Raw genomic sequence first — 26,617 nt, 5'->3', positions numbered from 1 at the left:
ACTGTGCCAACTTATTAAAAGTACATTTAAGCCAAAGGAGTTGATGAATGTGAATATACATCATAAAATCATTGTTGTGTGACCTGCCACTCCAGGTCTAGCCAGCTGTAAAACCTGTTTAATACAATGGCAGACAAAATGCACCAAATATTAGGTTTTAATATCACAAATAGCCTTGAGACTAGGGTTGCAAAGGGGTGGAAAGTTTCCGGTAAATTACCGGAAAGTTTCCAGAAACTTTCCACGGGAACTTTCGCTCGGGAATTTTGGGAATATTCAAAATTGGAAATTATAGGAATTAACAAGATGGCGGTAATTTAAATGATTTTTTTTCATAACCAACCATAAATCTAAACTTTTAAACACTATGTTTGGTCATAAGCAGACAGACATCCATGCAAAATAATACAATTAAAAAACATTACATTTGAACAGATTTATTTGTAAGAAGAACTTTATCAAGTTGATTATTTTATGAACAATCAATAATTTCACTGAACAACAAAAAGATGAATGTTGAGTAAATTATTACTCATCTGTCTGACCCCACCCATTCAATAAATAAAGTCAAATGCCCCCCCACCATGTGATGGAGGAATGCACAGAGCATGTAGGGGACGTGGCCTCAGTACCCCTGCAGTAGGATGTGTGCTATGTGCAATTTGCCAAGTGTACTTGCATACAATCTGGTTGTTTCAGTCAAGATTATGATAAAATATATTGTCCCCAACTATATTTAAAATGAAAGCTTAAGCCTCTGTAAACCTGGTCTAGTAAAAATCAATTTATGATATCAAGTTGGGTATCTCAATAAACTTTAAAAAAAATCTGATTTGAAATTAAATGTTCATAAATATATTAAAACTTAGTTGAAAAAACTGCTTTTTACAGTCTAGAACATTTGCCTGGACTGAAATAACATAGTTAGAAGGATTTAGTGCATTTGGGCTGCTTTAAATTTAGTAAATTACCGTAAATTCCCGTTGATTCCCATGGAAAGTTTCCAATTTTGAAACCCTACTTGAGACACATTCACAGTACGGTTACAGACCTATACTTCACCGGTGGGAATATGACGGTGTATTGAACTCTGAGATCCAATGTAGTATAAATGTAGCCTGGCATTCCCAGACCTGCCACTAGGCGCTGGCAAATTATATTTGCTGCGCCTGTTGGTCTGGAAACTCTCCGTTGAAGCTTTTTCAAAAAGACCAGACATCCGGGCTCACGTTTCAATTGGTTCTATCTAATATGGGCGCGCCAGAGCCCTTCGTATGGTGCTCTGGTGAGGACGTAACCGGATGATGACAGTAACGTGCATGCAACGTCGAAGCCGTGATAGTAAACATCAAAGATGGCTGCGGATATGTTGTGTGAGTTTGAGACTGCTTTGGCCTCGACCCTTTACGATTTGGAAGACGGCACTCAAATCTTTCATTAGCAAGTAAGTGGAATGTTCTGTTTTGCCGACCGACAACGGCAAAAGTTTAATTTAACAGTTTAACAGCTGTTCGCTAAACGAACAGGGCTTACGTCACCTTGTGCATCGCTCTGATTGGTTGTAGTGCTTTCCAACTGCGTGCAGTGGCATTTGAAATGCACAAGTAGGAGCCGCCCCTTGAGTTGGAAATTACTATCGATCGTGGCCAGACCCTCTATCGTTCAAGATATCAGGGTCTGGATTTCCCGGCTAGTATAAATGTGCAAAGATTTTAGAAATCGGTTCATCCTAGCCTGAGAAAAGGCAGAAAGAGTGTGTTATGGTCTCACTGTCTAACCCTACATTTTACCATGTTTGACATCACACATGGTAAAATGTAGGGTTAGGATTAACAGAACAGCTGGGCCAAGAGAAGACTGAGGAAAGACTGAGGGCAGCAAAACCTCATTCTTTATATTATAACAGCCATTTTATAATGATAGAACGCCGGTTCCGTATTGGGTGAAGAATTCCTTTAACATTTCTTCTAACTTGGTCAACAGCTTTGTCTTGTTTAACTCATCTCCCTGAGCTTTCCAAACACTATCACAGAAATGAAGAATGTCTCACACCTCTGATGTCTCCCGTTTCTCTAAGACTTCCACATTTGACCTAACAAGTTGTGCCGGTACATGTCTTGGTGAACACGTTAAAACCTTTCCTCCTTTTCAGCTACTTTACTCCTCTAGGTTTTCGCCTGGATGTCAGTAAGCATGGCTTTCAACCTATTGGAAATGATTTTGTCTTCTTGTGATATTGAATTTGGATATAAAGCCAGATCCAAACAACAGCAGGAATGTAAACTCTGCCTGAATGGAGCATCCAAATGAGTGTTATAACAACTTATTGGGTGTCATCTTTCAAGTTTTGACCATCATTTCTATTGTGATAAAGGTGTTCAGTGTCCACCACATGACAGCAATATTGCCGAGATTGAGAAGCATTGTGACATTTTCTGCAACGAAGAGTGATGGGGTAAGAAACCACAGCTATCAGACAGGCCGTCAATAAGACAGCAGTGTAGCACTGTATTTGAAAGGTACGGAGGGAAAGCTCCTAAAATGTCAGGAAAGTTGGACTTTAGACTGAAACGAATGTTCACAAGCATCATTTGAGTAATCATTTCAGCTTTTTATTTGTGCTTTCAAGTTAGTTTGACTTTAGCCATTTTTGTTTCACTTCATTCATTCAGCCTGACATTATGTTCATGTTTGCAAACTAGGGCTGTCAAATGAACCCGTTAATTTCGATTAATTAATCACAGAAAAATTAACGCGATTAAAAAAATTAACGCAGATTAATCGCACTTCTATAATGCCCTTTGACCCGGTGCAAAAGTGGTGCGGAGCTGCACCTGTAGCTCGCCGGGCCGGGCGCGTGGGTTAAAGGGAGAAAGGTAAAGAGAGAAGCAGGGGAAAGGGGCCGACTCGAGGGCTCTATGGACGGTTTATGGGATGCATGAAGGTAGGAAGACATCTTACTTAATTCTCCGCAGTGTCCGTGCATTATTGATTTAGTGGGCGCAACAATGTAGGCTAGGTTCAAAACAGTAGGTCTATCTCTCAATCTTCCTCCAATTTGGTTTGCTAGCTGTCTAGGACCCGCCCCGTGTGTGTGTGTGTGTGTGTGTGTGTCAATATTTTTGCCTATGAGTAGGCTACGAAATGGTGGCAGTGCAGCGCTGTCTGTTGTGGGAGATGGAAAGTCGTAATTTTGTCTGCTTGTTTTTTTGAGAAAATTCGGCGCTAGTTCATGTATAAAGCTGGCTGAGGGGAGGAGACAGAAGTTACGAGAGACGGAGAGCGAGAGAGAGAGCCAGAGAGAGAGAAACAAACTGTAGTAGGCTATACAGCTGTTTACAAACAGATACAAGTGTCATATAAGTATGCGATTCATTTAGATTAATTAATCACAGAGTCTGTAATGAATTAGATTAATTTTTTTAATCACTTGACAGCCCTATCGCAAAGTGTTGCATGTGAGCTACCTTAGGCTTCTAATTCAAATCACACAACACATCAATTGTGTTTGGATACAATATTTATTTTTAGTGGACTGCAGAGATCAAATGGCTTTGAAAAGTACAAAAACTAATCAATGGCTGAACTTGAAATTGAAAAAAAACAGATAACTCTACAATGATTAAAATAGTATTATAGAAACACCGACGAGAAATGCTTGAACTGAATGTTAATGAGGAACGAAGAAGACATTATCTTCTGTAAGACAGTTTAACATCACTTTAAGATTATGTTTGATATCACAGTTGTCATGTTAATTATCTTGTGTTTCACCTCCGTAAGAATAAGATGATACGGAGAATTATTAATATACTCCCAATGTATCTGTGTATATCACATGTCTTTACCATTTCATGGACTATTTATGTATCATTTTTTTCACACAATATTATTACATTTCCTGAGGTGGTAGAATACCTCTCTGGAAGACTGCCGTGAAAATACATTAGCATAAAACCAATCATTCTCCAACTGATGAGATCTTTACTATTTTTGTGGCATGCGAGAGCTTATGAAATAGGCTGAAGTCAGCAGAAGGCTATTGTTTTAGTAAAAAAAAGTTATTAATCCCTTTGATTAATTGCAATTTACGCATAAAATAATTTATAAATTATATGATACAATTAATAAATCGCGAAACATTTTCAATGAATGCTTTGGCCAAAGGTCTAAGTAGTCTCCACAGTAACCAGACACTTTCCTGCAGCCAGCTTGTTTAGTTGCATATCATCATATTGTTATATAGTGTAAGCTAGCTTGTTGTGATTTGCATTTTTTTTTATATTTTATTGAGTATGGTCATAAGTCTTCTTCCCCCATACTCTTCGCTTAACCAGACCAGAAAAATGTATCAAATTAAATTCCATACTTTTCCATTACTTTCCATACTGCGTATATGTGCAAACAAGCATAGGGTCACTCCCTTCGTACTTCAACTAAACAAATGGTTACTGCTGTCACACGGTCGATCACAGCCCGATATTAAGTTACATGAGTGCCTTTAAATGTCCCAGCTGTAGAGCACACATGTGAGTGTTAAAGGTTACCTATAATGTAAAATGCTCTTTTTCATAAGAAAAATAACAACCCTCTCTTTTGGACCAACTTCACCTTTCTGAAAACCTGTGATGCCCGCCAGATTAATCTCCACTTATGACATCATAAGGGGAAAGCCACGCCCCTTCATTACCAGTACCTCCACCTGTGATAAGCACGACCCCCAGATACTCCTGAATCTAACTGGCAGTGAGATTCGGATCAGCATGGTAGATTCAGGGCCAAACCGAGCAGACTGGGCTTTTTGGAAGGCAAGGCTTAAAGAGACAGGTGCGTCAAACGGAGAGTTTCAGACAGAGGCTGAAAAGAGGAGATTCAGCAAAGGCATTGTTAGAAATGTAAAGGTTTTGTTGGACACTACACCATTAAAACAGTGTCTAGTAGTAACCCAAGTTACAATTTTGAACCTGAAAATTAGCACAATAATATGTGTTGCAACTTATAATGTAATAAAGACTCATAATGTAATAATTTCAATGTAATAAAAGTTCATAATGTAATAATCGTCTCATAATGTAATAAAATCACGGACGCGTAACGTAATAAGGGCTTTGCGCATAATGTAATACTGTAATAACTTATTACATTAAGAACCTTATTGATACCGCTCATAATGTTATAACAGCTCATAATCTAATAATAGCACATATAGTGATAATAATAATAATTTAACCTCTCAAACAAAGCTGCAAGTAAAAGCAAAAGGCATGGGCTTCAGTGCATTAGTAAACTAAATGTGTGAAACCATGTACTATTTAATAGTAATTGCACTCTCACATTTTATTGATGTGAAATAACAGTTGAGCCACTAGTTGAGATTCTGAGAACGCCGTGCTCACTTCTACTGTGACTTTTGCAGGTAAGCAGCCCTAGTTGTGACCTTTAAAGTTCAATATATATATTTGTTAAACCAAGCCATACAACTTATCTGTTTAAATTATGTGTATTAATAAGATGTTTGTGGGATAATGTGTATGTTTAAGCTAGCAGCTATTTCTTGTGTTTTAGCTAGCACTGCTAGCAGCTACTTCTTGTGTTTTAGCTAGCAGCTATTTCTTGTGTATTAAGATGTTTGTTATAATAGTGTTGTATGTTTTAGCTGGGGCGGCAATAGCTCAGTCCGTAGGGACTTGGCTAGTGGACTTAAAGGTTGCAGATTCAAGTCCCACTTGGACCATAAAAGTAGGCTATGATGTGGACTGGCGGTTGAGAAGACGTTTTGTTATCAAATTATTTGTAGGGGTACACAACATCCTAAAATGTATGTACATAAATGATTTGTTAAAAATAAATATTTACATTAATCTAGTGATGCTGAATATAAACCACAGGGGGGATGGTTATGTTAGCATAGCACAATGCACCACCATCTTAACCAGATTAGTGGTGCTAGTTAATTGGAGACTTAAAGCTCCCATATTATGCACTTTTCGGTTCTATTATACACCATATTATATGGTCTTAGTGGTCCCTAATACGTTTTTCTTTAATTGTTTGCTGAAAAAAACTTTCAGATAATTTATTGTACTATGCTGATGTTCAGCTAATCTCACAATGGCCTATTTTTTAAAAAGAGCTGTAGCTCCCCTCGTAAATATACAATCTTTGAGCTGCCCCCGCCCCCTGTCCGGAAGCGAAGCCAGATACGCCTCGCCCTCTGTCTGTTTGTAAACAATGATGACGTATTTGCTGGGCCTGTTAGCGCAGTTAGCCTACCCATGAGAAGAACCAAGTCTAGTGCTAGTAACGCACTTTGAACAGTTTGACATGACCTATTCTTGTCTACATGAAAGACTATTGCCTCGTTTCCACCGAGTAGAGCGGGTCGGATCGGAGCGGCTCAGAGCGGGACAGCTCACTTTTAAGAATCTCGGTGTTGTTTCCACCGCCGACCCTACCCTTACTGGTAGGGCGGGGTTTAGGCTGGACTGCGATAGCCGACGCCAGAATGTGGGTCAAACTATCGGGCTGTGGGAACAACTGTGGTCAAGCCAGCGGTCTCTTGTTTTTGCTTGGTCAAACCAGCCGCTTCTTTATTTATTCCCCCCGTGTTGTGAGCACAGAGACGGCTCGGTGCAACTGATAGAGACAGTGAGCGAACAGCACTGGCTGCGGCAGCTATGTGACATCGTAGCAGTGGGACACAGTGTAGCCAACTGATTCATTTAATGACGAGGAAAAACACCACACAATAAACAGTGCCGCGCTCACATTTTCGCCAAAACTCTCTTCACTCTAGCCGAGGTGACTACAAACGGCGGAGATGATTCAAACCAGCCGCTTCTTTATGTATTCCCCCCGTGTTGTTGTGAGCGTGTATTTTACTACTATCTATGGCGTAAACACACAGAGACCGCTCGGCGCAACTCATAGAGACAGTGAGCGAACAGTGCTGGCTGCAGCAGCTACGTGACTATGGGACACAGTGTAACCAACTGATTAATTTATTGACGAGGAAAAACACCACACAATAAACAGAGCTGTGCTCACATTTTCGCCAAAACACAAGACTCTCTTCACTCTTGCCGAGATCTACACATGGCGGAAATGATTCTTTCGACCAATCAAATGACGGCAGTGTGTAGCTCCGCCTTCTCATGCATTTTCGGCCCGCTTTCAGGCCGCTAGTACCCCTACGGAGGAGTACTGAGATCGGGAGCGGCTCAGAGCGGTTAGGTGCGCTTAAACCGTACCCTACCCAACTTTTGGCAAATGAAAAGCCAAACTACCCGGACCGAACCGCTCCGACCCGACCCGCTCTACTCGGTGGAAACGAGGCATATGTTCATACAGATGCACTGACTTGCCGTTTCCAAGCTAATGGAAACGGCATGTTCACAATAAAAATGCTGCAAAAGATGGTGGCTACTGCGAAGCTAGCTCGGGAGCTACCGGCTAAAAATACCACTAAAAAAAAATTATCTTCAAAGTTGACTTCTACACTATTAAGTTCCAATCCTTTGTCCTGTTAAAAACGAGGCATTTCCAGACTGGTGTGGGTAATAGAAATATGTTTTTATGAGCAAAAGCTGAATGCTTGTCCCAAAGCTAATAGCTATACACCAGTCAGGCAAACATACCAATAAAAACATTTCTTTCAGTTTCACTGTTTGAAAAAACCCACAAGTCGCTTCCTATCCGTTGTGTTATTAAAAACGAGGCATAGACTGCTGTGGTTAAGATAAATGAGTGGATTATGCAACATTCACCATGCTTTTCTGTACTACAGGCATCTTGTCGCTTAGCAACAAGCAAACAACACGGGATGAAGGAATATTTTTCGAGAGGATCTCGGGGCCGTGGACCAATAAGAAATAGGGGTGTGGGCTGCACAGTGGAAGCTTCTGGCTTTCCAGTTTGACGTCAGAAAGGAGTGGGGGTTTCAGAAAGGGGGAGAGTGAGAAAAGGAGAGATTGTTATTTTTTTTGATATTTTGGCAGTCTCTAGGCACACCGTGGACGCATGGATATGTTAGAACACATTTAAAAAGTGCATTTAGCATAATATGGGACCTTTAAGGTAAATACAGGCTGTCTTTTTATCAAAAACCAAAGAAGGGAAGAAATACTTCAATTTGATTTATTGATGGAAATTGCAATGTGACGGCTGGCAAACAACATATAAATAACTTAAAGGCCATCTTAAATGCATTCAAAGAAGTTTGAATTAACATGTTATGCTGCTTGTATCATGTATTTCACGTAAGTAGTAGGAAAATAATGTTTAAAAGCCTTTATTAAATTGGCATTAAAGACCAACAAAAAAAACTGCTACATTGTTATTGGAAGTTCTTCATAAGGTTGTATGGAAGGAAAGAGTGTTCACTTACTTTTTTGAAAAGTCACATTTTAAATGTGTTTTCATCGCAGGAGTTATTAGTTATTGTAGCAAAGAACATTAAACTACATGAACTACAGTCCCCCTCCTTCTTCCCTAATCCAACCTTTCCTCCTGACAGCTTTTGAGTTGGTTACCGTAGCGCAACCTATGTACAAATCATAGTCAAACTCAAAAACAAACCTGTGCCCAAAAGTGCATTAGTTGTCAGTATACAGTTGTTGCCTTTATACCATGGATTTGACCCATGGAGGATGATGCGTTACAGATTAAGGCTTCTCTTCCTTTTTATGAGGCCTGCCACTAATTGGGAGCGAGATTCAGTATATGGCATCTAAGTTGGCTAACGCTCCAGCATGTTTGCAGAAATGTGTGATCTTGCTGAGAGACAGACACAGGTGAAAGCATTTCCTTCCACTCCTGCAGGGATGGCAGAAGTAAACATTATGATAATGCAACACTTTTCTCACTATATGTGCTATTATTACATTATGAGCTGTTATAACATTATGAGCGGTATCAATAAGGTTCTTAATGTAATAAGTTATTACGTTACGCGTCCGTGAGTTCATTACATTATGAGACGATTATTACATTATGAACTTTTATTACATTGAAATTATTACATTATGAACCGTTATTACATTATGAGTCTTTATTACATTATAAGTTGCAACAATATGTAACCTTTAAACCCTGGTTGAATGCATCTCAGATAGCTGTGGATATTGATCCTGGAGGTCCAGAGCTGCCCATCATGCTGGTCACCAGTGAAGATGATCCCTCCCCCTCCAGAGCCTCTGCTCCAATCAAGCCCTTCTGGTGCAGGTTGAGGATGGAGTCAGCGATGATGCGTGCTGTTTTCTTCTGGTATCCCCCGGACGTCACCATGAGTATGGGTACGCCTCGTCGCCTGCCCGCCCGGAACACAATCTCATCTCTCTGTACAATGCCCTGGCAGAGAAACACCAGAGAAAAGCTGGTCTGTCAGTCTATCCACAGCTACATTCAGGCCATGTCCCAAGTAAACAGATATTTAACATAACATCTCTCTGTACAAACGACAACGCAGAAACCGGAATGAAAACACTGACTTACACATGCCAGGCCAGCAGGTGGCGATAATGTGTCAAGTCAAATACCATAGAATAACATTGTGATTGTTGGGGCATGCTCAGTAGATCTAAACCACTATTGCCATGTACTAATTGAGGTCATGACCCCAGTGTTTCTAAAAGAAAACTCAGGTGGTCCCTGTCCCCACGAATACAGAGTTTTACAAAATCTTCACTTTGCCCAGAGTTTTTAAAATGCTCAGTAAGATATGGCTACGAAAATCACCTTGTATGTATGGACATGACCTTGGTTCTAGTCTTTTCTCAGAATTTTGTGGGGCTTCTGGCTAATGATTCCGTCTACACCCCCTTTCTCCCCTGAGAAGGGAGGGGGAGGTCTGGAAGCAGCCTGACTGTTCCCATATTTCACTACTCCGCTGTGGAACACCAAGCCTCTAAGGGCGACACATATGGGAGTAAAGAGACACACATCCCTTTTTGTTTAGGGATTGTGAGTTGGAACAGCTTGGGTCAAAAAATCTCATTTATTATGGAGCCATTTGTAGCATAAGCACCGGTTTAATTTGAATTTTCATTAAGAGATGTGACAGAAACACATGTTCAAACCAGAACTTTAATGAACAGTCACTAAAGTACACTAACAAAGAGTTCTGTTTTTAATTTCAGGCCACTTAACAACCCAAATCTCAGGTTTACTCCACAGCACACACCATCCCTATACTAACACATTCTGCAGCGTCACCTTATTTGAGTATTTTCTGGAATTGGCAGGTTAACCGTCAGGAAATCTCTCCACGCTCAGGAATCAATCCACATTTGGCTCATGTGGATCAGCTCTCAGTAAGCTTTCGACTGGCCTGACAAATTAGCTGATGAAGTGCTCACCGAAACCAGCAAAGCCTGCCAGGTCTCCATTCAGATAGTTTTAAGATCAAGAATTAAGTCAGAACAAATTTTTGCAACTGGTTCCATCCCCATCATAATGCCATGTAATGTAAACGGGCATGTTGCTAGCTGCAGTTGGCCCTTTGTGTACACCGGTTTACAGAACCTAGGCGGCAAACACACACAGTGAGGAGCAGTGTTGGGCAAGTTACTTCAAAGGCGTAATGCGGTATTTATTACTTATTACTGGCATTTCAAAGTAGTTAGTTACATTACAATATTACTGTCTTTGAATTGTAAGGCATTACACTACTTTTACATTACTTTTGCATTACTTTCACCAAAATAACATGAAATATGGATTTGGTGTTCTCAATAGATCTTCTTGTGTTCAATGCAGCTCATTACACAGCAGGAGGTGACATGGTATGGCATAATGACTGAGCTAGGCTTAAGGCTAACACAAGTAGGCCTATGTTATATAATATAATGGTCACAGTTATGGCTCATGGTGCAATACATTTTATAATAGAAATACTGTATCTTTAGGTATTTTTTTAGCCTATATTAATATCAATAGAGCTAGAGCCTACTACTGTAGATTGAAAAAGTAAATTGAGCCTCAAAGATTTGTTTCTTGCGTTCTGGCGACTTAAAAGCACAAACAAGTTGTTCACATCATCATCAACTTTTGCCTTTTTTAGTTGTTCCAAAGAATCTGCCTTATCATCTTGCCATCTAATCTAAATGATAACAGCCCATTATGTTTGTTTATCGTCTCTCTTGCGTGACATTTTATAATAACAATAGTAGCCTAAATATAGGCCTATATCTCCTTTGCTAATTCAAAGCATCCACTCATTATGTTGGGAGTCGACGTGTGTGTCAGAGGCATGAATCGACAAAGCGATCAACTCTTATTGTGACTTTTTTGCTGCAGCACTTTTAGTGCTGAGGAGAGCTTGCCAACTGCGCTGTCCTTTACGCACCATCATTGCCGCCGTTATGTTAAGATTTCATAATTTGCATCAAAGCAAACCCTTTAGGCGCCGGGTTTTATTTTTAAAAATACTAGATTTTGACACTTACATTTCAGAAGGCTCTGGATTGAAAGTGGTTTGCGATAGAGACAAAGTGTAAATGAGACAAATATTGGGAATGACCTAAAGTTTATCTGGGGATTACATTTTCCCATCTAATTAGCATATTATGACGTCATATGGTGGCGGCCATGTTGTAGGCTATTATGTAATTTCCATGAAATACCTGATATTTTGAAAGAGAGTTGAACTTATTTAATCAGATTCACCCCTCCATCCATTTGTAATGATGTACTAGAACTAGAACTACACCACAAAACTCATATAAACAGTAGGCGTTTATGATTTTTTTTTACCCACCACCATTTTTATTTCATTTTTCTTCTATTCTTCATTAATATTATTATCATCATTATTATCATTATAATATGATAATATTAATATATATATAATGCTGCGTTGCATGGCTGCACCACTGCTGCGCATGGACGCACCGTGACCGGGGCCGTAGAAAGAGTGAACACCAACTCCCTACTCGTCAACTTTTTGCTTGCCATATCTCTAAATAACTCCTAAATCCAGCAATACCGCTTCAGCATAAATAGCTTCGTGGCACACTATCTCCGATGCACCTAACAACAGCGCGATTCATTTGCAGCCTGGACGCGGAGGTGTGTCACCTCTCTGCTCTGACAGCAGGCTGGGACTCGCTCCGAGGGGCTGCTCCGAGACTGACCGCCTCCGAGTGCCCTTAGACGGGGAGGGGCTCGCGGCAGCACCCGCTGCTCGTTGAGCACAGTCTCCAAACACTACAAAAGTTTTCAATAACTTGGGCAGTGAGACGGAAGCCAGTAGGCTAGCGCATCTTTGGAATCAATTGTAGCAGCAAATCGAGTTTTCTTCTCCTCTAGCAGTAACATTAGCGTGGGTTTTTTCTCCTCTGCGAAACTCGCGGTGTTGGCCAATTTGTATAAAAATAACAAACCAGTCAATTTCGGGTTTAAAATGCATTGTAACGCGCGTTTCTGAGCTATGTACCGCGTTACATATTACCATTTTTTTTGCTGTAATGCCTTACATTACTGCGTTACAGCAAAACGTAATGCATTACAGTAGTGCATTACTTCCCGTAACGCGTTACTCCCAACACTGGTGAGGAGATGTTCACTGATTTTGACAAAGTGATTTTGACAACAAGTGTCTAAAATCGCTGACATTAAGGGCTGATCAATAGTCACTTGTGGAACACATTAACACTACAGCACAGTACAGCACCTGTGGAGATATGGAGAGTCCTCCGAGCGGATCCCCATCCAAGATGTCTGTCCCCGCATTGTAGACTATGATGTCGGGTCGGACCTCGTTCAACGCTCCCTCACAGTGGAGCTCCACCTTCTGAAGGTACTCTGAGTCTTCAGTGCCCCAGTCCAGCTCCACTTTCCTCTTTATGGCTCCTGGATATAGAAAGGCATGGATACAAGAATGGTGCATTATGGCTATCCTCACTCAATCACATAGCCAGATAACAATGTAGTCATCAATAAAACAACCATCAGAACATGGCAGCAGTTATGTTGAGCTGAATCTAAATGCCTCATATACTGTATACGACAGTAACTGCAGCAGTCTTTCAAGTAACACCTTTTTTTTTCCCACAACATGGGCAGAGGAAAAATGCTTACAAGAGGAATATCTGATAACTGGATTCTTGTGAAATGTTCAGGTATATGTAGGTAGGTAATAGTGTTTCCATATCATCTATAGAAAACTTTTAAATGTCAATTTGCAAAGTTGCTTTAATTTAACAGCATGAACATTTCGAATAATTAATGCAAATGATGAAAAAAGGTTAAATAGGAGACCTTTTTGTTTCAAAATTCAAACTGAATTGAGCTACAAAAGCAAAGAGAGAACAACTCAATAGCAAGTGAAAAGGAATTTTTCATAGGTTTTCACGTGTAGTCCTGCAATTTTTCACAAAGACTTGAAGGAGAAAAAAAGTGTCCCAAAACCCTAAGCTTTGGTCTTTTGAAAGTACAAGGAAATGAACGTGTGTTGGGGAAGAAAATATGAAACAGAAAGGGACTGTGTGTTTTTGTATTATCTTAAACGGCCAGAATACATTCACTTGACATTTCTTATGTGGAGAGAACATTATAAAACGTCTTCAATTCAATTAATAATTGTAGAAAAGAAGATAGCTGAAGGACGGGGGCCAATTCTAAATGGCAGAACTTTGACATGTCGTCTTTCAGAATGTTGTATGAAATCAGGGTCAAATTGTAACACGTGGTTGCTGTCGGATCAGTTTTAACATATTGGCACATTCATTTGCGTAAAAAGCAAAGATTATAGCTTTGCATAGACTGCTGCGTGACAGATTCCCAGCAGAGCGCTATAAAGTGAGTGGTAGTGTAGTGGCAGAGGGAAATCACAGCATAATTAGAATGGCACCAAGTGACATCTAGGGGCTAGAAAGTGAGGATGCGGCTCCCTCGAACCTCAAACTCCAAACACGCATTCGGAGCAGTGTTAGGCTTATTTTGTCCCCAGAATGAGAACTCAGGATCAAATGAGAACACTGCAAGACCCCCGTCTCCATTCAAAGTTAAAAGAACCGGATTGAGGAGAAAAATCAATGGCGCTTTTTTCACTCACTTTTGGCAAGTCCGTCCCCAGGATAGATGTAGCGATTATACATATCCATGATGTACACTCGGCTGTCATCCAAGAAGTCCCGCTCGTGTCCATTTCCCTGGAGCAGAACAGAACATTTTTAAAAATAAAATCACTTTGGTGCAACCTCTCTGTTGTACTACACTAACAAACCATGATTACTCATTCATGTGTAATACAAAAGGCAATACAAAGCCTTTTTGACTGTCAACGACATCACTTGTGTCACTCAGACCTGTTTGTTTACCTGAGACACACTGCGCTGACTGACATTGACACATCAGGAATAAAAAGTTGTCGTCTGTAGGAGTTACATATTAAACATACTTCTAAAAAAAAAGGCATGGCTGCTTTACATCAATTTTCATTTCCCGTCCCCCATTTGTCATCCAATATGTCTGGCTGGTGTCAGGATGAGATTAGGCATTGAGCACATTTTAGTATTAATGGATGGAAAGGAGGATGTATTGGACACACAGGACAACTTGGTTGTCGAGGTAACATCCTGCCCAGGTAGTGTAATCCATTCATAAATGTTATGAAAAAAATAAAAGTTTGGTTGTAAATGATGCGTGGTCTGGCTGGATCCACTACACATTTAAAGTAAAGATCAAGTTATGCGATTCATATTCAAGATATTAAAGGTAACATTATCGGCTATGCTAATTTTCAGGTTAAACATTGTAATTTTGGTTTCTACTAGTAACTGTTTTATTGGTGTAGTGTCTAAAAAAAATATATATATATATTTCTAACTGTGCCATTGCTGAATCTCCTCTTTTCAGCGTCTGTCTGAAACACTCAGTTTTTAAAGCCTGCCTCTTTAAGCCCCTCCTTCCAAAAAGCCCGTTCTGCTCCGATTGGCCCTGAATCTAGCTGCTGGTTTTAATCTAAACGCCATTTAGATTCAGGGGTATCTGGGGGTGTGCTTATCACAGCTGGAGGTAGTGCAGAGTTAGGTTGGCAATGAGGGGGCATGGCTTCTCCCCTTATGATGTCAGAAGGGGAGATAAATCTGACTGGGGTTTTTGAACACAGGTTTCCAAAAAGGTGGAGGTCAATATAAAGAGCAAAGGTTGCTTATTCTCATACTTTGGGAGTCTATAGCCATATTAATGATGAAAAACCATGAAAAAGTGCAATTTGCACAATAGGTGACCTTTAAATTAGTATTGGTGTTTGTGTTGTTTGACACATGTTGATGGGAAGGTTGACTGTCACAAAAGTTGTGGATGTTTTATGAAAATGTGTTGAGTTTACAATGACACACACACACACACACACACACACACACACACACACACACACACACACACACACACACACACACACACACACACACACACACACACACACACACACACACACACACACACACACACACACACACACACACACACACACACACACACACACACAGCTTATAATAGACAGCTAGGCATATGCCTTAACAGCAGGACCCCAGTCAAGCTTGTTAAACACTGGACCTAAACTTGATCATTAGAGTGTTGTTGATGACTGGGTGAATAAGCAGTATAGAGTATCATCTCAATTTATGTGAAGGCAAGAAACTTTTAAGTGTCATGTTTGAAGGGCTGTAATTAAGGATTTTAGTGCATATCCCTAAAATCTCTTTCCGGCCAATTATCTGCTGAGAGGGGGCACTTCAAGCCAAACCTCCATGCCTTCATGCAAATGTGCTCTTTTGTTCTTCTTCATGAATTATTTACTCAGCAGCATCTGTATTGATCCCCTGCTTGTGTCAATAGGTAAAGGTGCATCATTACTAACGAGCCATTGCTCAAAATGAATATAGCTTTATTGCTGTATAGCTATATACCTTGGGAACCTTGAGACATCATCAATACTAAATACACTCCTCAGGGCTAATTAGTGGTGGAGACAAGGCATTATGTTGAAAACACAAAGTAAGACCAAAATATGATAATAAAGACTTCCAAAAAGGTTGAGTAATTGTTCCCTACAGTTGGGGTGAGCCCAGTCCACTGACAGTCACCCAATAAATAAGCCACGTAGCAAAGACCAAGCATAGACTATATTTATTATTAACATATTATAGATTTAAACTGGCTCTAATCTCAGAACGAATGTATGTTTTTCTCATGATCTCTTTGAAGGGTCAAAGCAGGCATTATAACCAACATTTTAATTATGCACTTACAAATATTGACCTGTTTGTGAGGGCACGGAATCCTTCGCCTCCTTGAGAATGGTGACTGATTCACTCACTACAATCAGGTTTGTTTGGCACTGATTGGCTAATTGACCCAGGTGTGAAGAGGTTATACAGTATATGCCCTGAGACCCCAGTGCTTTGTGCTGCTCATTGTCTCGCCCTATGGGCTAGTGATCTCTGTGTTTAGAGTTCCCAAGATAACTGTGGAGTTACTTGTGTATGCCCCACTAGTGCTGCTCTTACGTCGGACATTAGTGACAAATTAGCGGTCCATTGGCAGGCAATTACTGCACAAGGAGCCATTTTAGGCTTGCATGATCAGACACTGCGTGCCATTGCAGAGCAACAGGCCTTGCATGACGGTATGCTTCTGGAGATACTGGCACGTTTGCAAACATCTGGGCCAACCCCAACCCAAGTACAAGCACCTCCAGTTCCACCCCATGGCCCTTTGGTAGTCCAGGAGACCAAGCTGGCAACCCGCTATGACGGGCATCCAGGGAGGTGTAAGGGATTTATCACCCAATGTTTAGTGTTTGAGTTACGACCCTCTATGTTTAGCACCGACCGATCCCGGGTTGCATACATAATATCCCTTCTTTTGGAAAAGGCCCTTTCATGGGCTACAGCCTTGTGGGATAGGCAGACTCCAGTCTGCGCTGACGCTCCCCTCTTCATGGTGGAGATGAGGCGCGTGTTCGACCATGATGTAAGTGGCCACGAAGCAGCCAAACGCCTCCTTAGGTTACATCAGGGTTCTTCAAGCGTTGCAGAATTTTTAATTCCATTCCGAACTTTAGCTACGGAGGCAGGGTGGAACAGGGAGGCTCTAGTGACCACTTTCAGTTATGCCTTGTCTGAGAGAGTTCAGGATGAGCTCACTTCCCATGAGGTTCCAGATTCACTTGAGGATGTAATCTCATTGGCTGTTAGGGTTGACAACAGAATTTGTGAGCGCAATAGAGAGAGAAAACAGGCGTACACCCGCCAAATGTCAGAGGGGTTTAATATCCCTTGTGAAGGACCTACCCTGCCTGAGGGGTCCCTTAACAATGATGATGATCAGGAACCCATGCAAATAGGATGCACACTGCTTACTTTTGTGAAAAGACAGGCGTATGAGTAGTGGAGCTTGTCTATACTGTGGGATTGTGGGTCACTTCATTCGCCAGTGCCCCTCAATGCAGAAAAACAATATGCAGGGAATCGGGGTAGGCGTGTCAGACCTTGGGGAGGTCTTGCAGAGTCTTAAAGCCACTGCGAGTAACATTTAAATATCTTTTAAACAGCCTCATGTTTCCTCTGATAATCATAAATTACCTTTAACAGCAAACGAGACCATCAGTGCAAAGAAAGACGTTTTGATATAGTTTTTATTACTGCTTTTGGTCTGGTCGCACACCCAGTCCAATTTTCGGTTTGCGCATGCAGGCTTTATGGCCACATATTCGTATTAGTCGCAGATTTCAGTGTAGCGCAGCAACGCAATTTGAGAAGCCTATCCCTCCAGGTGAGGGAAGGGGAGCGGGAGCCTTGTTTGAGACAGTTATTTGTCGTCATAATGACTGATAACGGGGCTGAATCATCAAAGAAAAAAAAGAAAATGCAATGAAGAAAAGCTAAAAGGGAGAGTGGTAGACGGGCGGGAAGAGGGCGTTGCCAAGCAACGTGTACACAATTTCACAGGAGCGAACTAGACTGCAGTGTTTACTCCTAAATGAATGAGCGGTACTAAAACAAAGTTTACTTTGCTTCCCCATCATCAGATGACCATTATTCAATTATTCATACAAAGTAATTTACAACAACATAAACGCATTACCTCATCGTGATCCATACAAACTGCCGTCTCTCGTTCATCCGCTTTCTGTGAGGACACGGAATCTTTCAGCTCCGTGAGAGTTGTAAGTGAACCTGCATCAACTCATTGCAATCAGGTGTGTGTGGCACTGACTGGCATTAGTTGATGCAGAGTCACCAACCACTCTCACGGAGCCGAAAAGAGTCCGGTGCCCTCACACTTTCAACATACGGACATGCACTATATTGCGTCCTAATCATTTGACACTAGCACAGCCGCCACGCGCTAGAAAACAGCTAGCGTCGTAAAAATACTACTGCTTTTGTCCAAAGGGGCCGCCAACGGACACAGTTACTCATAGTGGCTTTAATAATTCCCCTCCTGTGACCAGTAGTCGCACCTCTTTGTCCTTTGAGTTATTATGGGATGGACACTGGCACACCTTCTCAGCATTTGTTGATTGCGGAGCAGCAGGTAGTTTTATGGACTCAACCCTAGCCCGAAAACTCAAATTACCAATTTATTATGATCTTCCTTGTCCACTCGCAATTACTGCAGTGGATGGGCAACCTTTGGGTAGGGGTAGGGTTGAGAGGGTCACCTGCCAGGTTTTCATTCGCATTGGCAATCACACGGAAGAGATTACGTCGTTTCTTATTTATACACCTCAGTTACCCCTCATTCTGGGACACCCATGGCTCAAGGAACACAACCCGCAAATCAATTGGAGGACTGGGAAGGTGATGAGCTGGGGTCCAAACTGTGCATCTAACATGATGGAATCAGACTGTGTTCAACTCCAACCTGCTGGATGTGATCCTCCTCCTGGAACCAGTGCCTCTGCCTCAGAATCTCCCAGTTCAGTAGGCCTCACCTGTGCTACCCCCAGTGACCGCCTGACTCTTGGGGTTATTGAGACCTTGTGAGGGCACGGAATCTTTTGCCTCCGTGAGAATGGCGACTGATTCACTCACTACAATCAGGTGTGTGTGGCACTGATTGGCTAATTGAGCCCAGGTGTGAAGAGGTTATATATGCTCTGTGCTGCTCGTTGTCTCGCCCTCTGGGATAGTGAGAGGTTCTCTTGTAGTGCTTTCTGTGTTTAGAGTTCCCAAGATAACTGTGGAGTTACTTGTGTATGCTTTCAACTAGTGATGGTGAGATGAAGCCCCGTGAATGTGTCAAATCTTTCTGGCCAAATGCTTCACCAAAAAGCCTGATCAAAAAAAGCCCCATTTAACAGCTCATTTAGGAATACTGAAATCTGCTGGTATGTTACGGTAGTGGCTCTCTTATTTCACGTAGCGAGCATAGATAGTATATAAAGTGAGGCAGTCGAATGATTTCAGAAAACGGGGCTTTGTTTGTCTTTAGTCACGTGGTACTGTGACAAACGATACAGGCCTCGAGACAGGCTTCATCTGGACACGCCCCCTTTGGGCGACACAGGCTTCGGGCTTACGTGACTGACGTAACATCACTACTTTCAACTGCTTGGCAGTGGTGGTTTAGTTTGTGGTTTAGTGTTTCATACAAAAGGTAGCCTGTGTGGCCCTTTTAAAGGTTGTGTGTTTTTGTTTTCTCCCCTTCCCCTTCTTCGCTATAGCGATTCAGTGGTTATCCCTCCGGGGATAACTTTAAGACACCCCTGGGTCCGCACTTGTGTATCAAACTATGCCTCATCTGTAAGTCTGTCTATATGTCAAAGCCTTCTCGTGGTGTGTTAGCTTAGATGACCACGTCAGATACAATACATCTACCTCAGCTCAGCTAGTTTTATACTGTATATGCTTTAGCAACAATAAATCAAGGAAGAAAAAAAAGCCTCACTAACTTGATTCAGATAAATTACGGTTTGTACTCAACTGACAGCAACCAGGCTGAGCCACTTCTCTGTACAAAAGTTGTAGCAAATAAACATAGCTCACATATCGTTTGATCAAGATTTGAATTGTCAGAGTTTCAAAATGAGGATTGATGATTAATCCTTGGTACATTGAGGAATATCTTCGAACGTAAAAAGAGAGACAAAGAAACCGATTGCAGTTGGTAAAGCATTTTAAGCATATTTATCAATCTAAATTAAAGCTATTTTCATTTACGTTTGATACACTTTACAGAAATGTATTTAAGAAGAGGAGACTGTGCTCTGGTTTGAACCAATCACAGCAGTTCTCTGACCGAACCTCCATTTAAAAAAAAAAATGCGGCTACACCCACACAGTTCTGTCAAACAGTCTTGGCTAAAGAAAAAAAGGTTAAAAAATTTGTTTTCTTAATACTTATGAACATTTATTTTCAATCAGATTTTTTTTAAACGCATATTGAGACACCCACCTATAGCTTTTTAATGTTTTTGACCAGCTTTCCAGAGGCTTTAAAATGTATCAGATCTATAGACCTAAATAAAAAGCAGTTAACCAGCAGAAGTGGGATTGGATGCAGTCAGCTGTTTGCCACTGGAGATGTTTTAGAAACAGCACATTCAACTGCGTGCGACACTAAGGGGCAATTTGGCCTGCAGGGAGCCTCATTGATTGGTGTGCTGGTAAAGGAGGGTTATCTTTTCATCAACGTCAGCCCCTGAGCAGCCCTTCACATTGACACAGGGAGATGGAATGGTATCGGCTCACCTGATGAGCATCCAGATCGATGATGGTTGCCGTGGAGACGCCTTCCACTCTCTCAAACAGAAACTGAAAAAGATGAATGGAAGAATATTTGATCTATGGAATCTCTTAGTGATTATATGAACAGTGTAATGTGTCACCTTTAAAGTAAAACTTAAAATGGTATCAAATGTGAGCTTAAAGTCTGGATTTTGTGATTAAAAACTAGTGAAGAGATGGAAGCCAAAAATCCAATGTATTCACAAATCCATTCCAAATCTTAGCTGAAGCAAATATGTGGAGTTTTAGTGGAGTGCCTTTATTGTTATTTTTTTGAAAGTTTTCTTGAAGTGGCTATGAGTAACTTTGTCGGTTGGCGGCCCCTTTGGACAAAAGCGGTAGTATTTTTACGATGCCAGCTGTCGTAAAGCTGTTTTATAGCGCGTGCAAGTGTCAAAATATTAGGACGCAGTATAGTGCATGTCCGTGTGTTGAAAGTGTAAGGGCATGGCTCTTTTCGGCTCCGTGAGAGTGGTTAGTGACACTGCATCAACTAATGCCAGTCAGTGCCACACACACCTGATTGCAATGAGTTGATGCAGTATCACTAACCACTCTCACGGAGCTGAAAGCGAATGAACGAGAAACGCCAATATGGATCACGATGAGGTAATGTGTTTATGTTGTTGTAAATAATGACTATTTCAGATGAATAAGGGTCATCTGATGATGATGAAGCAAAGTAAACTGTTTTAGTACCGCTCATTCATTTAGGAGTAAGTCCTCCTCCCGCCCGTCTATCACTCTCCCTTTTAGCTTTTCTTAATTGAATTGAATTTTTTTCTTTGATGGTTCAGCCCCGTTATCAGTCATTATGTCGACAAATAACTGTCTCAAACAAGGCTCCTGCTCCCCTTCCCTCACCTGGAGGGATAGGCTTCTCAAATCGCGTTGCTGCGCTACACTGAAATCTGCGACCAATACGAATATGTGGCCATAAAGCCTGCATGCGCAAGCCGAAAATCGGACTGGGTGTGCGACCAGTCCAAATGCAGTAATAAAAACTATATCAAAACGTCTTTCTTTGCACTGATGGTATCGTTTGCTGTTAAAGGTAATTTATGATTATCAGAGGAAACATGAGGCCGTTTTAAAGCTATTTAAATGTTACTCGTAGTGGCTTTAAAGGACTGCTTTGCTTTGTTACCATGAGCCATCAGAAATGACTGGTCATACCAAGAATGTAACTTTTTATTTGTACTATAAGAGGGAGCCTGTCAACAGTAACACTTAAAACCTGGATACTAATATGCTTCTTCCTTCCTGTGAACATATAGCCAGTGTCTGAGTCAATGTTGTTTTTAATGAACTAACATTGTGCATAACATCAGTCTCACCTTAATGGCCAGAGTGATGTCTGCGTAGGCACAGAAGCCTCCTCCCTCGTCTCCGGAGCAGTGGTGGAAGCCTCCTCCTGGGAAAACAGAACATCCCCTGTCTAAGTGTCAGGGCCGTCAAGACACAAACTGAGCAGGGTCACTGCACATCTGAGAGCTCTATTATTCTAAACCACCATAATTGTCCATTTCAAAAAGGAAGTTATTGAGTTTATTGGGGCTTCTAAAAATGTCTGCAACAATGTGTGCACCAGACACCAAAATGGGGACAGTTGAATTGCTCCTAAAAAATGCCTGGAGAGCCCCTGAAATATATTACAGTGGTGGATTTAAAAATCTATCTATAAAGCAAGACACGTCTGTCTGTCTGTGTGAACATGATCGCTTACACAGAATGTTTTAAATTTGTTAGGAACTAACACCTAAACGAGCTAAAGACTATGTAAGATGCAAAAATGCCCTTCATTTTGTTTGCAAATATAAATGCTGCTGCCTTCAAGCTGCAATTACCAATAAAAAAACATTTTCACCTGCTTTGCCCATAAAGAATAGAGGATTATATGACGCAATAAAATATTAAAGAAACAACATTGACGAGTGATGTGACAGCCATTTCAATGACTGTGTGACACTGCCTATGTGTAGGCTACATCTGTTTCTGTGTCCCACTTTGATAGACAGTTTACATTTAAGCATGCATAAACTAGGCTACTGCTTCCTATGGGCACTGCTCTAGTAATAATAATTTCAAATTAGGATGATAACCGTTTGTAGAGGTTAAAAGATTATAGTTCACACTTGCCCTGCTCTGCTCGTGTTCGTTAAGCCATAGTGTAGAGTAGAATATTAAAACAGGCCCAGTAAGATGACAGGTGAAATATGATTGTATGGCCTTGGCTTACAAAAACTCTCCTCTATATCCTAGTGTTGAGTCACACAATATGAAGATGTCACACGCATCAGAATGAACCTTTATATCTTTATTAAAATCCGGTTTATGGATGCAGAATAATCCTCGCCCCTGATTCTGCAAAACAACAAAGGCTGAGTGAGCAGTAGCTGAGAAAACAAACAAGTACAAAGTCGAAGCCTGATGATGTGTGCACAAATCAGCCCAGCCACAAGAATTGCAAGACTTTTAAGACATGAATGAGAATAACTCATAGTATCAAGTCTTTTGGTTGGGTGTAGAGGAGGAGATGCACGCAGTGTTGGCATGATAGAGATAAGAGCCTCAGATATATGTGTCTTTGCTTGTAGAGTTATTTGTCAAAACGTTTCAGGAACCGTTTCAGGAACCCAAGTGTGAAGGTCAGTGTTATGAGAATGAGGATAGAAACAGGTGCAGCTTTGTGTCTGACTTTAACATTGTATAGTTCTGTCAGTAATGCAAATGTGTAATGCAACTGCCACAAAAAAAACACTAAACTACAAACAAAGTAGGCTATGTAGTATAACACATAAAACTTAAATGTACGTCATTGGGTTTTTCCTACAATACCCACTCCTGACTGAAACATCATGAACGTTTTTACAGTTTTGTTACGGCACTCGGCTTATGATTATAGGTTACAGAAAGACTGTTGCTGTGTCTCAATTCAGGGGTCGCAGCCTTCGAAGGCTGCATGCATTTGAAGACCGATTGCGTCATAGAGGCGCGTCAAGGCTTGTCCCATTTTGAAGGCTCCTTCATATGCGGCCGAGAAATGCAGCCTTCGTTTCACGGTTTTGAAGGGTCCAACGGATGGATCCTTCACGGCCCAACGTATCCCAAGATTCATTGCGTTTTTTTCAGAGATGGCATGAAATGGCATAAAATAAAAAATAACAAAACAGCAACGTGTTGCTCCATCTTAACTTTTATCTTCCCTTCTTTTTTTTCTTCTTTTTTTCATTTGTTTTTCTTGTCCTTTCTTCTTGTACTTTTTTTCTTTTCGTTTGGTAGGCAACTTCTTTTTCTTTTTTCCTCTGTTGACAAGGCTGTCTCCGTTGGCAGCAATCAGGGTTGTTAGGCAGCACAGGAGCGGTGCACTCACGCAAGGTAAGGGCTTGTTATGCAAACCGGAAATGCTCTACGGAGACCTGCGGAGGCCGTCTCATTTAACATGCTCGTTCGGCCTTCACAGTCTGGATGCGGCCCCTGAATTGAGACACTGGAAGAAGTCAATGTTGACTTTAAAGCTATAGTGTGTAACTTCTGATGGCCCCATGCAAATTGTTCAGTAATGACAACAACACTGTCGGCGCATCTACATGAGGTAAGCCTTCGGTGATCACACAGGGATTTTATATCTTCTGCTTTACGTTTTTCATGGCAGCAGAATCAACAACTGAGACATTTCTTGGGCGCTTTTTGAGATTTTTCTGAGCTCCTGCACCTGTGTCGGGGGGCGACACTAATTGGTAAACGCTGCCATTTCAACTCGTTTGGCGATGGCTTAAATGTAACTGACATACATTTACATGCAAACAGTTATGCACTATAGCTTTAAGGAACCTGACAGGACTTGTTGATCATTCAATATTTTACCAGGAAGAAAAGGCTTGAGAGCTTGCTGCCGAGCTGTAGGACCAAATCAGAGAAGCACGGTATCTCTCCTCAACAACAGGTGGAGGGGATGGACAATGCTCAGTAGAATGCCAGGATGGAGAGTGGTGGCATGTTGGCTCAAGAGGCAGCCTTGATACTTTATGGGAATAAGGTGTTCTTGTAGCAAATATAAAGCTGGCCAGAGAGCTGAGGGGCTGTTAACAACCCCCTGCTAGGGCACATGGAGGAAGAGTAGAGAGACCGTAGGATGTGTAGCAACAGAGTTTGGCAATAGCTTGGAGCTAACCAGTAGTTGGACTTCAGATACAGTACGTTTTCTAGTTCCTGACTGTTAGAATTAAATTTTACTGGCAAAATTCAGCACAAAAATACAGCATACATTCTCAGCGCAGTGCAAACATGTAGATGTATCGGGGCTCAGTTGTACTTTCTGCTACCTCATCAGTCAGGCCGACTCCTCACTGCCAACTGTCACTGTGTGTTACCATGGAAACGTACTTCTTAGTTCAGAGTTGGCTTGGGGGTAGGGGGGTTAACTTTGTAGGCTTAAGATGAGTTTTGTGTGAAAATGTCTACTTTTGATTAGTCTAAGAGCAAAAAGCAAGAATGGCCTTACAATATAGTGAAAGACTAAGTTCTGCCAAGGTCCTTCTTTGAAAGTCAGACAAACTGTGTGTGGTCTTGTTCACAGTGAGTAAAGGTGTAACTAAAGGAAGGACTTGGGCTGCATTTCTTCTCTCCCGATAACAATACATATACCTAAACTCACCGTGTCTGCCAATATTGAATACTTATCAGATATCAATACTCTCTTTTTCACAAATTTGAAATCTGTGCAACATGTGGTTGTCAGCATCAGGGCCAAAATCAATCCAGTGAATCAGATCGGATTACCTAGTGGAGAATATGTCAACAATATGTCAATCGGTGTAAATGTTTAGCACATGAGTGCAGATCATAGATAGTATATAAAATGGATGTAGCTTCCGGGCTGACCTCAGTTATTCAGACTGCATCCCTTTCTCCTGGCTTATGCGTGTCGCCATCTTGTGAGATTTTTACTCCACCTCACTCCTCTTGCAGAAAAAGGGCATCGATGTGACGTCGGGGGGAGGGAGATACGCCCATCTAGCTGACGTATACCTCCTAGACGAAGTGAGGTACAATGGGCGCAGCGGCGGCTCGCCCATAGAGGGCGATAGGGCAGCGCCCTCCTTGAGCCATACCAGCAAAAAACTAAAATATAGCCTAATAATGATGAAAAATATATATTTTTTTGTATTTATAATCATAATTTATTATTTCAATAAAGTTTTTACCTGCATCTAAGTCTGAATATCATTGTACAATCAGCGTCTGTGCTCTGTACCGTCACTCTGGGGCGATGTCGGGCTGGTTGAAAATCGCCCTGAGCACTCTCATAGACTTCAATGTAAAACTTATTTTTTTCAAACTGCAGGCTTCGCAATGCAATCTCTATAGGTTCCGGGGGTGCTCGACCTAACGTGTTGTCGTCATACGTACAGTAAACAATGAACCAATTACAGTGACTGATACAGTCACATGTTCGGTCTGCTGCCCAAAGCGGTCATATTCAAGAGTCAAGACCAACATAACTAATATCAACTCAGGCTAGGCTGGCAAGCTACTTGATCATGTCATTAAAAGGACTAGGTCCTTTCCAGACAAAATGTAACCATCAAGCAAGTATCTACCAAGAAGGAATTGGGGGATCGTATAAACGCGGATTTTCACGGGGCTCGTTTGAACGGCTAACGAGGCTAGCAGGATGCTAAGGCGCTAACGCTCTGTTCTGCTGCCGCTGCATGATGATTATGGACTGTATAATGGCTTTTAATCCATCCTGATGGCAGCACAGACACCGCATGGATAACTTCGGGTGTCACCCCTATGCATCATCTCTCAGAAAAGGTAAAACGAACATTAAACATCAATCTGCATATGGACGAGCCTGCGCCGTTCAACAGCTG

General features: G+C 41.4%; 1 protein-coding gene across 1 annotated transcript in view; it reads right to left on the bottom strand.

Moving 5' to 3' along the window:
- Positions 1-9,105: 9,105 nt before the first annotated feature.
- hdac11 (histone deacetylase 11) overlaps positions 9,106-26,617 on the bottom strand; it is a gene marked incomplete at its 3' end in the record, with an annotated part of 32,909 nt that continues 15,397 nt past the window's right edge. The window contains exons 5-9 of the mRNA XM_080026194.1: positions 22,076-22,152; positions 20,703-20,765; positions 14,054-14,150; positions 12,671-12,849; positions 9,106-9,348 (exon numbers count right to left, since the gene is read on the bottom strand). Coding sequence (XP_079882320.1) covers positions 9,106-9,348; positions 12,671-12,849; positions 14,054-14,150; positions 20,703-20,765; positions 22,076-22,152 — 659 coding nt within the window. The remainder of the gene's footprint in view (positions 9,349-12,670; positions 12,850-14,053; positions 14,151-20,702; positions 20,766-22,075; positions 22,153-26,617) is intronic.

Source organism: Ammodytes marinus (genome assembly GCF_949987685.1).
Source record: "Ammodytes marinus genome assembly, chromosome: 4".
In the NCBI taxonomy this organism is placed as follows: domain Eukaryota; kingdom Metazoa; phylum Chordata; class Actinopteri; order Uranoscopiformes; family Ammodytidae; genus Ammodytes; species Ammodytes marinus.
The sequence above is the reverse complement of the archived record's forward strand: the minus strand, read 5'-3'. Positions and strand labels throughout refer to the sequence as shown.